The sequence below is a fragment of the Berghia stephanieae genome, chromosome 2 (genome assembly GCF_034508935.2).
Source record: "Berghia stephanieae isolate SIO BIC M18660-M18661 chromosome 2, UCSD_Bste_1.3, whole genome shotgun sequence".
In the NCBI taxonomy this organism is placed as follows: domain Eukaryota; kingdom Metazoa; phylum Mollusca; class Gastropoda; order Nudibranchia; family Aeolidiidae; genus Berghia; species Berghia stephanieae.
The window spans coordinates 60164154-60181622 of NC_088361.1; the positions used below are offsets into that span (position 1 = coordinate 60164154).

General features: G+C 37.4%; 1 protein-coding gene across 3 annotated transcripts; it reads left to right on the top strand.

Moving 5' to 3' along the window:
* Window positions 1–256: 256 nt before the first annotated feature.
* Window positions 257–16119, top strand: LOC144963695 (uncharacterized). Of its 3 annotated transcripts, none has more exons than XM_078897647.1 (7): window positions 257–632; window positions 4415–4519; window positions 8131–8248; window positions 10621–10718; window positions 11546–11842; window positions 13110–13276; window positions 15001–16119. In XM_078897647.1, exons 1-7 carry the CDS (start codon window positions 417–419, stop codon window positions 15140–15142), a joined length of 1143 nt encoding a protein of 380 aa, XP_078753773.1. In that variant the 5' UTR covers window positions 257–416; the 3' UTR covers window positions 15143–16119. The 3 variants fall into 3 exon arrangements, with proteins under 3 accessions (XP_078753773.1, XP_078753775.1, XP_078753776.1); XM_078897649.1 differs by having other exon boundaries at window positions 13116–13276; XM_078897650.1 differs by lacking the exon at window positions 4415–4519.
* Window positions 16120–17469: the final 1350 nt, after the last annotated feature.

A 17469-nucleotide genomic window follows, 5' to 3' on the forward strand; every position in this document is an offset into this window, starting at 1 on the left:
ATCCGAAGGCGAGAGTCATACCACAAGACCGCATAGCCGCACAAGATTGCAGCACGAAGGCAATAGTGAAGGAGTGGCGGATCACTTCCAGTCAACCACTGCTTAAGAGATAACAACGGAAAGAAAAAGAAATCTTGCACAGCCTAACTTGACTTTAAGGATTAATGTTTATCTACAATTGAGTTTCCCCAGACGATTTACGGCGTGATTTTTGAACGTAGGGAATTCGCACAATATAGCACCAACTATAGAAGGAAGTCAAAAAATACAGTCAATGGGTACTTGTAATAATTCTTTCTAAATATTTGACCAAATGCGAATCAATAAACAATTATCTGTCATTTTCAAGCCCAATCTCATATAAATTGTGGATTGTTTAGATAATGGGGACGGGTTTTTAAGAGATTCTGTTCGAGATGATGCAACAGAATTTCAAAAAGGATTCAAGGGTGTGGTTGCATAAAAACTCCAGGCGGAAAGTTGGAAATGAAATACCGAAATTTGGCATTGACCACCTAAATAGACAAAAAATGAAAACGACACAAGAAGAGGAAGGTATGGAGTTCACACCTTACGTAAACGGAGCTGATGGAAAAATTTATAAAAAAGACAGTCGGACCTGGTTGCACAAGGTAAGATTAATTTTTCCAACTCCATATTGTTGATGCGATGCGTTTATTATCCAAAAATCTCATACTCATAACCATAACATTTAACACCCGCCAGCCGAGCCGGATATAACGTACCAACATACACATCTAGATATGTGTAGAATTTAGTGAGAACTACACATAAAAAAGGCTGACAAAAACAATAACAAATTGGATTCAATAGTCTGATGTCACGCCGCCCGGCAACGGCGGTCATCTTGGTTCTAAACAAAGAAAATCATTACTTTTTATTCTGGCTAGAACTTTTCATATGCCTTGTGATCAGAATGTGTAAAAGTCAAAACATGACCAAATTTATGTTTTTTTCCCTCTGGATACGCTTTTATGCTGGCCGGGGAAATATTTCAAACTGGCGTCCGCCATTGTTCCGATAGTTTAGAGCCAGTGTTACTAAGTTACCATCGCCATAAGGAAGGAAGTGACGTTACGACTTTTGAAGAGTATTGTGAGTGACGTGAATTTTGTTCTATCTATATTATTTATTGATAGAACGAACTTGACGTCACTCAGGTCTTTGTTATTGTTTTTCTTTTCCATTCACGTTTATGAGTAATTCTCACTAAACTGTATTAACCCGACTCTGAACGTTCAAGGGTACACATAGTTTTGTGTGTTGGTCCGTTATACTTCCGGATGGCAATGTTGTGAACTTCTCAGCCAAGCGCATACTATCTATAGACGACGTGCACGTGGCTTAGAAACTCACAACATTGCCATCCGGAAATATAACGGACGAACACACAAAAATATGTGTTACCTTGAACCTTTATAGTTTGCTTAATACAGTTTAGTAAAATTACTCATAAACATGGATGGCAAAAAACCCCAACAAAAATCATTTTAAAAAACCCCCAAAAAAACAACAAACAAAACAAACAAACAAATAAATAAACCCCAAAAAACAAAACAAAACAACGCCCCCCCCCCCCCAATAAAAAACAACAAAAAACAAAAAACAAAAAATAAAAAATAAAAAACAAAAGACAACCCCCCCCCCAAAAAAAAAACACCAAAAAAACAAACCCAAAAAAAACAAAAAAAAAAACAAACAAACCCCCCCCCCCCCCCAAAAAAAAAAAAAAACACCCAACAATAACGAAGACCTGAGTGACGTCAACTTCGTTCGTCTATTAGGCTTTTAACGAAATCGGGCCGAACGAGACGCCGAACGCCGAACCCGAACGGATATAGCCTTCTCACGTGATCATGAACGAGATCTGGATAGTGAAGACTCTCAAGCGGTATGCAGCATCGGATCTAAGGTCACGTGATAGAGGATAGCTTGGGTTGCTGTTGGCTTGTGTTAGGGGAGGGGCAAGGGGTCAGTGTCATTCAATAGTATATAATTGTGCATGTGGCGCTCTATACAGAGAAAAAATTATAAATTGATTACGGGGGAAGGTGGGGGGGGGGGGGGGGAGGGGGGGGGGGGGTTGACCCACAAACGACCGAGGTGTTGGGCTTCGGGTAGACCATGATACGAAATCAAAGAGAAAAGGCCGCTGGTACTTGGATGGTGGAAATGGTTGGGGGGTGGGGGGGGGGGGTAGTGACAATCAGCATGGGATGTATATATTAACATTAATAATATAGGCAATAGATGACCAGGGATGTGTATTGTTTGTTTATTGTTTGTATATGTTTGTGTGTGTGTGTGTGTGTGTGTGTGTGTGCGCATGTGTGTGTGAAAGGGATTACACAAAAACACCTTTCTCTGTAGCTTCCAAATGATTACGTATACGATAAATTTGAAAACCACATTGTTTGAATCAGCTTGCAAAAAGGAGAACATTTATCTTTGTTTCACAAAAATAGGTTTAGAAAAAGAAATTTTTTCTAGTAGATTGATTTTGAAAAAAATATTGCTCAATTTTTAAAAAATTTAATGATAGTTTCTTTATTTTCCGGTCGATTTTCTTGATTTATATCTCATTTTTCAATTCTCAATGCGACGAGCACACTGAGGTATCTCGTGTGATTCAAAAGCGTTGTTTGTTTTTTTAATATATATATATATACTGAGAGTCCTGAGCGTTGAGATGTTGACGCAACTATTACATACAAGACCTTGCAGTCGAGTCGGCAGGGCTTTTGGGTTATACAACCACTATTTACCCATCGGTTAGCGGTACTCTTTGATGTATACAACACTCACCGCCTTTACGCAAAGCCGCCTGCCCATTAATCAAGAGATGGTCTCCTAACTGTTAACAAGCGAACTGTCAAACGAGCAATCGATGATTGGATAAGAATCTCAAGATCTCATATAATAAGGTAAGTTTTGGAGAGGTGATATTTCCCCACCCGTCATCGGACAGAACTTTCATTGCGTTATATCATATAAGCTCCACCTCCTCTTTCTATTCCGGAGTGACGAGATTAGACGAGAGGACGCGAGAAAAAATTGAACACGTGTTCGTTAAAGTCCATCGGTCGGTGAGCTTCGGGCTGTAACTATAACTCCGTATTGTCATAGTCTGACGCGGCAAACGTCAATGGATTATGCTGGTGGTTTCTATGACATGTCTTCCAGTAGAGTCTCCTTTATTCCAATAATATAATTTTATGTCCTATATGGTTTGACCTTTTTATCCTTTTTCTTCAAATTGAATAAATACCACAAATATGAGGCTCGGAACATGTTTAACCGAGGAGAATCAATATATACCCGCAATCATTACTTTTGCATTGTTTTCGTGTCACAGTTTGACGCATATGAAATTAACAAAAGTGAGCGATTTTTTACCACATACATGTGTTATCAATAATGGTTAATTTTGGTTCAGTTTTAATGTCTTCTGCTCACAGGTTTATTTTTCGTAACAAGAAATGAAGTAAGTAGGAAAGTGCCAGAAGACTAGAGAATAGATAGACTGCGCTTAGCCAAGGAATTCACAACATTGCCATCCGGAAGTATAACGGACCAACACACAAACTCTGTGTAACCATGAACTTTTAAAGTCTGGTTAATACAGTTTAGTGAGAACAACTCACAAATGCGGATGGCAAAAACAATAACAAAGGCCTGAGTGACGTCATCTTCGAACTATCTATAGAAATTTCGCGGTGGCGAAAGGGGCTCGAACCCGCGACCTTACTGGTACGACAACTCTGCCTGACCGGGGAGAGCGTGACTCTACCGTATGAGCTCACTTCATTTCTTGTTATTATCAACATATGTGTCTGTTCCACCCACTTTTCTGAATATGAGTTTATTGTTCATACCTTTCACGTGATAAACAGCGTGTTTTCCATCCATCCGGTTGGAATGAAATTCACAATACACACTTCATATAATCAGTGTTTAAGAAAAGGCGATTTTCATTTTTGTACGGATCTTTATTTAGCAAAATTAACTCTTCAACACAGTGTCAAGGGTTTATAGCTATAATTCAATTTTATCTTTAAATTTTGTGATGCACAAAAGAAATCAGAATGAAAAAAAAATGATTGTCTTAACGAATATGATGATTTTCCTATAGTTGGTAAAGAAAGATTAAGAACTCGGGCACAAAGGTCACCCATACATAATACCGTTTCGAGACGACAGGTCACAAATTATAAGATCCTAGAGAAATTTAGAGGGCATATACATCATTATTTTTAAATGTGAAAAAGATACCTCTTTTCAACCTGGGTCATTCCAGTCTTCCCTTGGAATAGACCATAGAGGCAAATTTCCCCTATGGGATGAATAAAGGGCATTTTATTTATTTTATTTATTTACTATTTTCCTACGCCAGTCATCAGGACGTTCACCAGCTGCCAAGACAACTGGTGATAACAAAGGTCTACGAACTGCCACACAGCCAAAAAATCCTCGTAGGATGTGGGATGTCTTGCACAAGGTTATTTTTTCTTTCTTTCACTACGGCTATCATTTTCCTTCTGTCTTTTTCATGAACCAATTAAATTTGAGTAGCGTAAAAATTTGAACTAATTACCTCTAAATATCTAACTTACAACGAGAAGTTAGATTTAGGACGGGCGATGGTGGTGAACGAATCGGCGGTCTCAAGAAGTGGGTGAGAGAGGGATCTAGAAATGACTTTGAGTTTGAAACGAATATTTTTTGTGTTCGTGGATAGCTCACACGGTAGAGCCACGCTCTCACCTGCCAGGCGGAGTTGTCGTACCAATAAGGTCGCAGGTTCAAACCCCACCACCGCCGCGGAAAAAAAAAAAATTTTATTCTCTATTGTCTTCTGGCACTTTCCTACTCACTTCATATCTTGTTGTTACCAACATAAGTGCCTGCTCCACTCACTTTTCTGAATTAAAAATTCACCCCATACACCGGAGCATACTCAATGTCTCAATCGTTTCTATGTTATATGTTTGTGATGAGAATATTAGCTATTAAGCTTAACTGCTGGTCAACATTACTTCGCGATGGTGGTGAACGAATCGGCGGTCTCAAGAAGTGGGTGAGAGAGGGATCTAGAAATGACTTTGAGTTTGAAACGAATATTTTTTGTGTTCGTGGATAGCTCACACGGTAGAGCCACGCTCTCACCTGCCAGGCGGAGTTGTCGTACCAATAAGGTCGCAGGTTCAAACCCCACCACCGCCGCGAAAAAAAAAAAAAAATTTATTCTCTATTGTCTTCTGGCACTTTCCTACTCACTTCATATCTTGTTGTTACCAACATAAGTGCCTGCTCCACTCACTTTTCTGAATTAAAAATTCACCCCATACACCGGAGCATACTCAATGTCTCAATCGTTTCTATGTTATATGTTTGTGATGAGAATATTGGCTATTAAGCTTAACTGCTGGTCAACATTACTTCGCGATGGTGGTGAACGAATCGGCGGTCTCAAGAAGTGGGTGAGAGAGGGATCTAGAAATGACTTTGAGTTTGAAACGAATATTTTTTGTGTTCGTGGATAGCTCACACGGTAGAGCCACGCTCTCACCTGCCAGGCGGAGTTGTCGTACCAATAAGGTCGCAGGTTCAAACCCCACCACCGCCGCGGAAAAAAAAAAAAATTTTTATTCTCTATTGTCTTCTGGCACTTTCCTACTCACTTCATATCTTGTTGTTACCAACATAAGTGCCTGCTCCACTCACTTTTCTGAATTAAAAATTCACCCCATACACCGGAGCATACTCAATGTCTCAATCGTTTCTATGTTATATGTTTGTGATGAGAATATTGGCTATTAAGCTTAACTGCTGGTCAACATTACTTCGCGATGGTGGTGAACGAATCGGCGGTCTCAAGAAGTGGGTGAGAGAGGGATCTAGAAATGACTTTGAGTTTGAAACGAATATTTTTTGTGTTCGTGGATAGCTCACACGGTAGAGCCACGCTCTCACCTGCCAGGCGGAGTTGTCGTACCAATAAGGTCGCAGGTTCAAACCCCACCACCGCCGCGAAAAAAAAAATTTTTTATTCTCTATTGTCTTCTGGCACTTTCCTACTCACTTCATATCTTGCAGAAAATAGTAATAATAATAATAATAATAATAATAATAATAATAATAATAATACTAAAAATAATAACAATAATAATAATATATAATATAATAAATTACAATAATAATATAAATAATAACGATAACAATAATAAAAATGATAATAATAATGATGATGATGATGATGATGATGATGATGATAATAATGATGATGATGATGATGATAATAATAACAAAAATACAAATAATAATAACAATAATAACAAACATTGACACTTGTATAGCGCATTTTCAAACGTATATAATGCTCCATGCACGTTATATCGTTATTAATGAAAATAAATTGCATTTCTTGTGTCAAAACCAGCATACACATATACACACACGCATGCGCTCGTATAGTAATCACACACACACACACACACAAACGCACATATACAAGTATATATATATATATATATATATATATATATATATACATATATATGTTTCATCAACACACAAAAACACTCACACACATACACATGGTAAGCATGAATGTATTTTTAAAAAAGCATGGAGTCGAAATGAATATATCCAGCAGTGAAACAAATAGCAAAACACATACGGTAATAATAAATGTTTGGTGCTAAGTAAGGTTCTTCGCTCTTGTCAGTAAATACCCAACAGGAATTGAATCGTCAGAATTTTGATTAAGGTGTAGAATTTAAGGGAATTTTGTGACGGAATGGTTTCAAATGCATAGGATATTCATCAGTTACAGGCGGGGTTAGATTTTACTCTTAACATGGCACGACACAGACCTACCATTTAAACAGATTTAATCGTAAAGCAGATTTTTGGGTGGCAAATTTGGCAAATTTAAAATGTTAATTATTATATCTAAATGAGTGAAAATGTGATCATTTTACTAAGAAATGAAATCTTTACCACAACAGTTTTAAAACATTCTAAATTGACACGTCATGAATTTTAGGTACAGATTCATTTCTATTAATTCCAATTGTTTACCCAAACACATAAAGATTATTTGTTAGCTGCCTCTGGCAGGTCTAATGATATCTTTCCGTTTCACACAAAGAGCAACTTTGACTTCATTGGCAGTGCTTTGCCGCAAAGTGAGCAATGGTTTATTGCTCAATGAAAATCCAATCGAGAACCAGCAAATGCACAGATAGGTTTTCATTTAGGGTTCTCCGAGGTATGGGAATTGGTGGAAGTGATACTAAGCTGCTAGAGGCTGTGGACTGGAAAAATTAATGAATATAAATGAATGTAACAGTTTCGAAAAAAGAACAAAATTCCAAACACGGGACGTTTCGGGCTTAAAACCCTTCTTCAGTAAATAAAGAATAACAATAAAAACATTAATAAATCACTTATAATATTTCTCTGTCGTTTGTCATGATCGTAAGTCGTGAAGTATCATTTAAAAAAATGTTTTTGTTATCAGCTGAAGAAGGGTTTTGAGGCCAAAGTCCCGAGTTTTGATATTTTGTTCTTTTTCGAAGCTTTTATATTCATATTAGTTCATGATAATTAGTAGAGTTTCATTCAATGCAAAACCGGAAATTTTCATAATTCTTGTCATTCCAACTTTATGTTTATATTTATTGTCCGCTTCTGTTGGACCCAATGCCGGTTTGAGATGATGGGTAACAAATGTATTGGATTTGGTGAGAATACATCAGATGGTTGTAAACTATCTCTAGTTGGAAAAAAAAATCTTTCTCTGTCGGGGCCCTAAAAGTATGGAACAGATTAAATAAAGAAATAAAAACAAAAAAAAAAAAAAAACAAACAAAAAACAACAAAACATTCCAGAGCTCATTAATTTTAGGAAACTTTTGAAAACATTCATATTCGGACAGGTTTTTAAGTAATAATAGTATTTTCGTTTTGTGTTACCTGTTGCATTTGTATGAGTAGCGCCTTAGAGCCTTAGAGCACTTTGTGGAATCTGGGCGCTATACAAATTGATAATTACATTTAAGAATTTTGATACAGCATAAGGTTGTGTGTTTCTATTTTTTTCAGGTGAAAGAATTGGTAAACAAGGACAAACTCAACGTGGACTCCGTTCTGCCACGTGAGAACTCCGAGTTAATTCGTGGGGTGGCGAGCGCTGGGAAAAGAAAGAAAAACACACCCAGAGGTAGTACACCATCTATCTCAAACAGTACCTTTCTCGTTCAATCAATTGATCAATCAACCAATAATTCAATCACTCACTCACTCAATCAATCAATCAATCAATCAATCAATGAATGAATCAATCAATCAATCAATCAATCAATCAATCAATAAGTGACTATTTGCAATTATAATTTGCAATATCGTCGTCGTCATCATCATTACCATCACCGTCCCCGCCCCTTCAACACCAACACAAGGTGCACTCGTGTCTCATTTTTAAAAAAGAACACATCTAGGGGTCACTAGTATTCATTCACCACTGGATTCAAATCGCATGACGGAATAATAATAAATCATGTGACTTCTCAAATATGTCTTTTGTCGGGATGGGCCTGATGCATAAAATTAAACTTAAAGAATTTGCGTTAAACAAAATCCTGTCATTGGCTAGAATTAATGTGGTTTCTTCAACTGAAAGGCATACACAATCCCCAATTTTGAAATTTCGATTCTGAAATCGGGTTTTCCCCATCTAAATCATTCTAACATGATACCAGATGATGCGACGGTTGATAATGCAAGTCAAAGTTAAGGTAAACTGCCAGAAGCTGTGGACTGTAATCCAATCCAATCCAGTATTTTAAGGTGCACGAGACATTTCTGTCTATTAGGTATGCAAATGTTATTTACGGTTCCAAATTGTGCAACATTAAGACCATGAAACCTATTAATAAAACAATTAGAGTGTCTCTCTAAAAGATTCTGGGGATATGCTGTTGATGACTGTGTTGGGTAATTTGTTCCAGTCATCTATGGTTCGAGGACAGAAGCTGAACTTGTATGCATCAGTGTTTGTCTGTGGTTTTGTAAATTTCCTGCTGTGGTTGTTTCTTGTTAAATAGGTGTTTTGTTGCGGCCTGAGGCAAGATGGGACTATTATTGATGTGCTGTGCCCGTTTATAATTTTATATATTTGTGAAAGTCTTGCCTCTTTTCTTCTTGCATGAAGGGGCTTCCATTGTAGCTAATCTTGTTCATTTGAGGCGCAGCCTTCCTCCCTCGACTAGCAATCTGTAGCAAAACGCGCTGCTCTTCTTTGAACTTTTTCAATTTCGGTAATGTGAGTTTTTGTATGTTAATCCCATGTGGTGTGTGCATATTCTAAATTTGGTCTTACAAGCGGAGTGTATGCGGGCGATTTTATATTTTGTGGGCACTGGTGGAGATTTCGTGCAACAAACCCAAGTGCTCTGTTGGCCTTAGCGATCACATGACTCACATGCTTATTCCATTTCAGGTTATTTTGGATGTTGACGACCAGGTATTGGATGTTATCTGCATGACTTAGCAAGTGTCCTTGCTCTCGTAGTCGTGGTGGTGGGGTTTCAAACAGTCGTGACTTGGCACTTAGAAGGATGGAATTTCATTTGTAATTATCCCGCCCATTGTGATAATGAGTCAATGTCACTTGAATCTTCAGGCTGATTTGGTAAACACCGCGAACGACACATGTTTTACTATCGATGGCGTGTGTCTACGTAAAAAACCCCCACTTTTCTACCGTTTGATCAATAGATTCAACACGGAAAACTATGTGTAAACTTAAACGTTTTTAATATGATCGAGAACATCATGTGATAGCTAGTCACCCACCTGGTGGTATAAAAACAATAATGATCAGAGATTGGTTGATTTCATTCACATTATTGTTTATAAACCAACTATGTTTGTCCGAGCACGTGTGAAGGTGTGTCACAAATTCCATATTTTGATTGGTCAAAAATCTACTGGTTAATAAGCCCACAGGTAGACGAACACACTGATTCATGTTCCAATAATATTGTAACCAGTTACATGATGCTGATAAAATTCATCAGAATTTCCAAATTCATTTTAAAATTTGTGGTTTATTAAATATCTATCAGTTTAAAAATGACAAGACGTATTGTAAAAGATGCAAATTACAATCACGAACACAGCGATAGAAAATCCAAAACATAGAAATTCTTTGACAGACAAAAACACAGCCTGTTAGTCAGCAACACAATACACAAAAAGTGATGAGCAAAAACAACAGCTACGAAAAAGAACAAAATACCAACAACGGAACGTTTCGGGTTCAAAATCCTTCTCCAGCCAATAACAGAAACAATAAAATCATGAATACATCGGTTAAAATCCATACAGACAGCGGAGAAATATTTGGCACGTCATGTCCACAAGGACCAGGATCTAGTACTGTAAACAAATATATGCTTTCTCTCAGTAACTAAGCATTTCTGAATAATGGAGCGGAAAATTAAACTATGCATGGGTAAAAATAAAATTGACAAGAAGAATAAAAATAATTGTCGGTTGATAATGCTGTGTTCATGTTTCTCTCGCACCCAGGTCGTAAAGGACTGGCCAGTATTTCACATCGAGACATCCACATCTTTGAGGAGTGGGACGAGAATGCTTTTGGGACATACAACCATTGCTGTGACAAGGTAGTATAGCATACTGCATTTTCAACACTATTGGATATACCAATCGGAAGTGATCTATCTGGTGTAATGTGCCTGGTTTTTAAATTGATCTCCCCTTCCAGTTCAATCTCTAAAATGGTTTTTATGATAATAAAAAATCAGGCAACAATATGGTTTATAAAAGGGGCCCCCAATAACCCAATTTGTAGAGCACTCGCCGTCACACGGAAAGAGACCGAAATCGATCCTGGGCGAAGTCGGGATTTTTTCCTGACCCCCCCCCTGTTCACCCATCAGTGATTGGATAGCCGGGATGTTAGACCTGGCGAAAGTACTTTGCGATAGACTAGTGTTCTATTTAAAGGGTAGCAAGCAAGTGCTATTGTCCGTTTCACGCTATATAAACACCAGGCGAAACTCCTCCGTCATAGTCCTCCTGGTTCACAAAGGATATCCTATAAAAATTCTATAGAGAGGAGATATTATTCTCATAGTGTCACCGTGCCTACCTTCGGACATGAAACTTCCCAACTATCATGGTGGGGTATTTGTAAGCAAAATTGAAAATAGGTGAAGATATTGATTAGACTAGACGATTTCAAGAATTTTTGACGTTATTACAAATATTTTCCTGGTGTCAAAATGTACAGAATATACGATATGGAATGCTGTACGACGAGAGGAGACTTCACTCTTTCTCGAATTTAGATCGAGCCGAGACTGACTTGGACAAAAAGTACCGATGAGCCCGTATAGCGCTTCGTAATCATATTTGAATTATATATAGGATTGAAGGCTCTATAGGCTTTAAAAAATCTCTATGTTGACTTCTTACTGTTTTTTCCCAGAGACCTCGCGTTCGATATATCAAGGGAAGTTATTCAGACCACGACAACACAAACGAAGAGAGTAGCAGAAGCGACAGTGACGGCAGCAATTCCGATGACCTAGCAGACATCGCCCAGCATGACAAGAAGCATCAGCGGTTGTTCAGGCGCCTTTGTGAGTGCCCTTTGGCGCATGAACATTCACGGCATGCTATACTCAACTGTAACGGCTGCGACACTCTGCCACTGTGCCGAAGTAATGCATCCATTGAACTTTCACAGGATGGGATTAGTGCTCTCAGGGAAATCGCTAGAGAAGTATGATTCTTAAACAAAATGAGCGGTTCTTCCCCTAACCATGATAAGTTAAGGAAATTGCAAATACGTAGATCAAGGCAGAAACACCTTCTACTGGTCATAGCCACGATGTTGCTCTCTCTCTCTCTCTCTCTCTCTCTCTCTCTCTCTCTCTCTCTCTCTCTCTCTCTCTCTCTTTCCCTCTCTCTCTCTTTCTCTCCTCTCTCTCTCTCTCTCTCTCTCTCTCTCTCTCTCTCTCTCTCTCTCCCACATCTACAAGGCTAATATGTAGCCTTGCGTGTGAAAACAATAAATCTCTGAACGTATTGTTTCCGATCAAAACCAAATAAAGAAATGGAAAAAAAAACTGCCTCTATAATCATATTTTGTGGTATTTATCGTTGGAGGCACAATTAAATATAGCATATGTCGGCGGATCTAACCTCTGAAGTTCCGATTTTCACGATCGGCGGATCAAAACTCTGAAGTCTACATACGAGCTTTCGCACCATGTTTTATTTAATTTTGGGCGGATCAGACCTCGTAAAGTTCGTATGTAGACCAGAGTTTTCATCCGCCGATCGTGAAAATCATGACTTCGCAGGTTTGATCCGCCGACCATCGATGTCATAGGCCTATTTTATGGGGTGCATAATTATGTATAAAATTATCACATGCCTATTTCATTTTTTTGGGTAGCGTTTTCAGAAACAATATTTATTTTTGCTCATAAAAATAAAAGCACATTGATAAATAAAATTACAGGAATTAAGTGTGGATGTGAAAGAGATTCAGATTCACCTCGACATAACAAAACATTGACGCGATGAATCACAATGGTAAATCATTTTGCCCAACAAATCCCATAAACATTAAACACAGTGCGAGAGCATTTTCAATAAATGTGATGCATCTGGTATTCCGATCTCTCAATCACACAGTAGGGAATGAGGAATCATGAATATTATGTTGTGTTGTTGTTGTTATTATTTTATTAATATCATCATCATCATCATTATTATTATTATTATCATTATTATTATTATTATTATTATTATTATTATTATTATTATTATTATTATTATTATTATTATTAATATTATTATCATCATCATCATCATCAATATTATTGTCATTATTGTCATCATCATATTGTCATTATCATTACAAAGAAACCTAAAAAAGTGCTATGCTTAATGTGTACATTTGTCTGTTTCTTTTTAAAAATCTTTTACACAACCTCAACAAATTAAATAATATGAATTCATTTTCGCTCAATAACTACAAGATGCAGTTACCTCCAACGAGAAGTTGTTCCTATCTGGTAGAGACCCCAGAAAACTCAATGGAGATAAACGCCAACCAGCCTTTGAATCCAGTCGAATTATCTTCTAGCGCCCTCTGCAGTTCCAAAAGCAGTCTCAACATGGTTGGCGTAAACCTCTCTGACGAATGGTATGAATCATAAACTGTCCATAAACTTTTCTTCTTCTGAATATTATTTAGTCAACTTTTTCTTCTCACTTTCTATTCCTATATCTGACTGTATTCTCTTGGATCCAGGGTTCAGGATTTTTTACCTCGGCCTCCATAATTTTGAAAAATTCCTCGTTCCTTATTTGTAGCAACTTGTGATGAAATTTCGATCATGTTAAAAAAGAGTATGGATATTTATCTACCTATTGTCACAGACAGCAAACGGCTATTGAGTCGGTATGTTTCAGGACCCAATTTTATGTAAGCGGACTAGATCTGGTTATTTACTAGTCTAGTAAATGACTTGCTAGTCTTAAGCCTAAGCGAAGTAAGTGACTAAAACTCGAATTTTATGAACGTTTTCTAGTCTCTGACTAGTTAGGCTCTTGCCTAGAAGTGGGCGCTGTTAGGACTGTGACTATTTCGGCTATTTTGTGCTGATAACTTAAAGCTCTCTAGTGCACGATGGCAGGTAAGATACCAGCCAGATACTTTCAGCGCAAAAGATTTCTAAACAGAAAATTATCAACAGATCCGGTATAGATCATATTTCGTTCCGTTTCATATTTAAACTTACTTTTGCCAAAAACAAAAGCAAACAAACAAAACAGAAAGTGTGTTCTGATGAATCACATTGTTTCCGTCAGTTACAATGCCAGCTCAATAACTTTTATCTTTTTTTCTCCACTTTACTTTCTAATCGGTTGTTCTTAGAAGCGAACCCTTCGACTTCGAGTTTCCGTTTACTCGCAACTAGCGAGCCTGATTAGATTCAGTGGTCTTTTTAGTTTTTACTCACAAAAATGTGTGCTTTCGACGATCTGCACTATCTTACAGTTTGTTAAGCCCGTGACAATAGCAACAGGATACTTTTTGCATCTACCATTCGTTACCGACGTATTTTCCTTCCGAATCGAAGCTCTCTCAATCTAAAATTAGCTGCTATCTTGAAGTCCAACCAAAGCAAATAACTAAAACGAAGGTGCCGTCATTTTAGTCTGGGACTTGCTTGGTCAGTTCACATAAAATCCGATTTTTTTCAAGTCCTTGACTAAAGTTTGAGACTGAGCGCTAGTCCGCGTTGATAGAAAAGAGCCCAGGTCACAGCAATCAAGGCAAATGTTGATTTAATCGATCTGGATGCTTATTTTATATTATAATATCTCCCCCCCCATCCTCCTTCTCCTCCGCTCCATCTCTCTCTCTCCCCCCCCCCCTCTCTCTCTCTCTCTCTCTCTCTCTATATATATATATATATATATATATATATATATATGTGTGTGTGTGTGTGTGTGTGTGTGCGTGTGTGTATCTTCCTTCTCCTTGTTTCCCTTTTTTTTACTATCTTTCCTCCCCCGTCTACTCTTTTCTGCTCCTTCTCATTGTCCTACTCATTATTCTTCCTTTCTTCTTCATCTCACATTAACGGGATGCGTATTTAGTGTATTTAAGCGATGGTGATGATGATGATGATGATGATGATGATGATGATGATGATGATGATGATGATGATGATGGTGATGATGATGATGATGATGATCATGATGATGATGATGATGATGATGATGATGATGATGATGATGATGGTGATGATGATGATGATGATGATGATGATGATGATTATGATGATGATGATGATGATGATGATAATGATGTTGACGTTGATTTTGGCTTATTTAACAATACTCTGTTTTTTCATCTAGTGTCACTGCTCTGGAGGAGGTACCTGGCGCCGAGTCGGACTATCAGTTGAGCCAAGCAACAAAAGGTCTGAACGTCCAGTCGCCCACAAATCAATGTCGATATACCAGCGAGCAAGACGAAAAGATGAAAGTTATAATTTAAATGTTGAGTAATGCCTGAACAAAATTGAATACACCATCTTAGATAAACCAACTATATTAACAAACAATGTTTTATGCTCAGCACTTCCTCAGCCAACAACAGAAAATGAAAACGATAAGGAAATAACAAATCAAAGTAATATTAGCATTTTGTCAGAATTATTCTCAGTTATATGCCAAGGCATATGTGCGTATTTTTTACGTAATATATAATGTTAAAAACTGATTTCCTTGCTGGCTAAAGAAAGGTTGAAACCTGAAGCGGTCCTTGATAAATCGTTTCTTCTTTATCGAAGATGTAATGTTTATTCTTATTCTTTAAGTTTACGGTTAACAACTCAAGATAAGGGCGATGAATATCGGGCTACATTAATTGATGCCCAAGTTTTTTTTTTTTTCATTCGGTAAATGAGCAGGGCCTCTTGTTAGACTTACAACATAATAATCTTTTTAAAAATATCAATCGATTGATTTTGCATGGACAATCTTTTGCATTGTCACTGTTTTAAGTATAATAACCAATAAAAAAGAAATTCACTGTATCCGTTCTGAGCTGAGCTGTCGCTATGAAAAAAATCACGAAAAACACATTTAAAAACTCGATTAATATGAACCTCATCTTGTCAAAACTCTCAAACCTGGTACTTCCATTATTGAAGGAAGGGTTTTCCGGTAGATGCAGAGTTCGGTAATGAGATTACTCAGGGTCAGCGGGAGTGGAGCTCCACAAAGTGAGCAATTTTGGCTTAACTTATTGCTCAGGAAAAAAAAAAATAGATGCCTACAGAAGGCTCAAACCGGGATGATTCCTTTCGAAGTCTTGTTACAATATATAAGTTTGTTAAATGAAATAAATGTTGATCTTTATTCTGATATTATCATTATCATATATCTTTTTTTGGTTTTTTTTTTGAGTATAATGTTTTGAGTTTGCTGGAACTATTTGAAGATATGAAATGGAATAAAACGAAAAACTTACTATTGTTCCCTAAGATTTCTCACTTTATATTATGCCTTTGGATTTTTTAAAGACCGGAGAAAATTTCATTTGCTAAATGGAGATGAAACAACAAAATTTGTGTTGACCTGTTTTGAAACAAACAAACAGTGAAATGAGTGAATAAAAGCACAGTGTCACTTGTTTCACCCCCTTCTTGAATTATTTTTAATTGGCCGAGTACCAAAAGTTTATTACTCAAGCTGTTGTCAATAAAAAGTTGGCAGATCGAAAAAAAAAACACAAACAAAAAAAAAAAAAAAAAACCAACAAAAAAACCCCAACAAAACAAAAGATGAAAAAAGGAAACAAAACAAAAACAAGCTATGTACAGGAAGATGACGGTGGATCAGTTCGAAGCCATCGTTAACATTATAGCCTGACACTAGAACAGTAGCCATCGTTAACTTATAGATAGAATGCGCTTGGCCAAGGAGTTCACAACATTGCCATCCGGAAGTATAACGGACCAACACACAAACTCTGTGTAACCATGAACTTTTATAGTCTGGTTAATACAGTTTAGTGAGAACAACTCACAAACGCGGATGGCAAAAACAATAACAAAGGCCTGAGTGACGTCATCTGCATACTATCTATAGCCTGGCACTGACCAAAAAACGACGTCAAAATGCCAGTCTTTGGTCACAAAAGAAAACAAATCGCGAGTTGTATTCAATAGTTCAACCAATGGGACCACTTGTTTCCATGAGCACTACTAACCACAACTCACTAGGCTATGCAAAAAACAAATAATGATAATGACGTCAAATGCCAGTCCTTTTGGGTTTCAGTGTCAGGCTATAGATAGTATGCGTTTGGCTAAGAAGCTCACAACATTGCCATCCAGAAGTATAACGGACCAACACACAAAACTATGTGTAATATTAAACTTTTATAGCTTGGTTAATACGGTTTAGTGAGAATTACTCATAAACGTGGATGGCAAAAAACAATAACAAAGACCCGATTGGCGTCAAATTCATTCTATCTATAACTTAACGATGGCGACGCTAGAACCGTGGCCTTCGTAAAGTTATGGCCTGATACTGACCTAACAATGACGTCAAAATGCCAGCCTTTTGCCACAAAAGAAAACAAATCGTGAGTTGTATTCAATAGTTCAACCAATGAAATAACTTGTTTCCATGAGCTCTACTAACGACAACTCACAAGGCGGTACAAAAACCAAATAATGACGTCAAACTGCCAGTCCTTTTGGATTTCAGTATCAGGCTATAACATAACGATGGCTACGCTAGAACCCTCTAGGACGATGTTTGACGTCATTTTAAAGGTTTGTGCAGCATCTTGTGAGTTGTCGTTAGTAG

Excerpts from the sequence above, each read along its gene's own strand:
- LOC144963695 (XM_078897647.1), top strand. The coding sequence starts at position 417 with ATGATGCAACAGAATTTCAAAAAGGATTCAAGGGTGTGGTTGCATAAA. Across the intron at positions 10,719-11,545 it reads ACAACCATTGCTGTGACAAG|AGACCTCGCGTTCGATATAT; the intron begins GTAGTATAGCAT and ends GTTTTTTCCCAG. Across the intron at positions 13,277-15,000 it reads GTAAACCTCTCTGACGAATG|TGTCACTGCTCTGGAGGAGG; the intron begins GTATGAATCATA and ends TTTTTCATCTAG.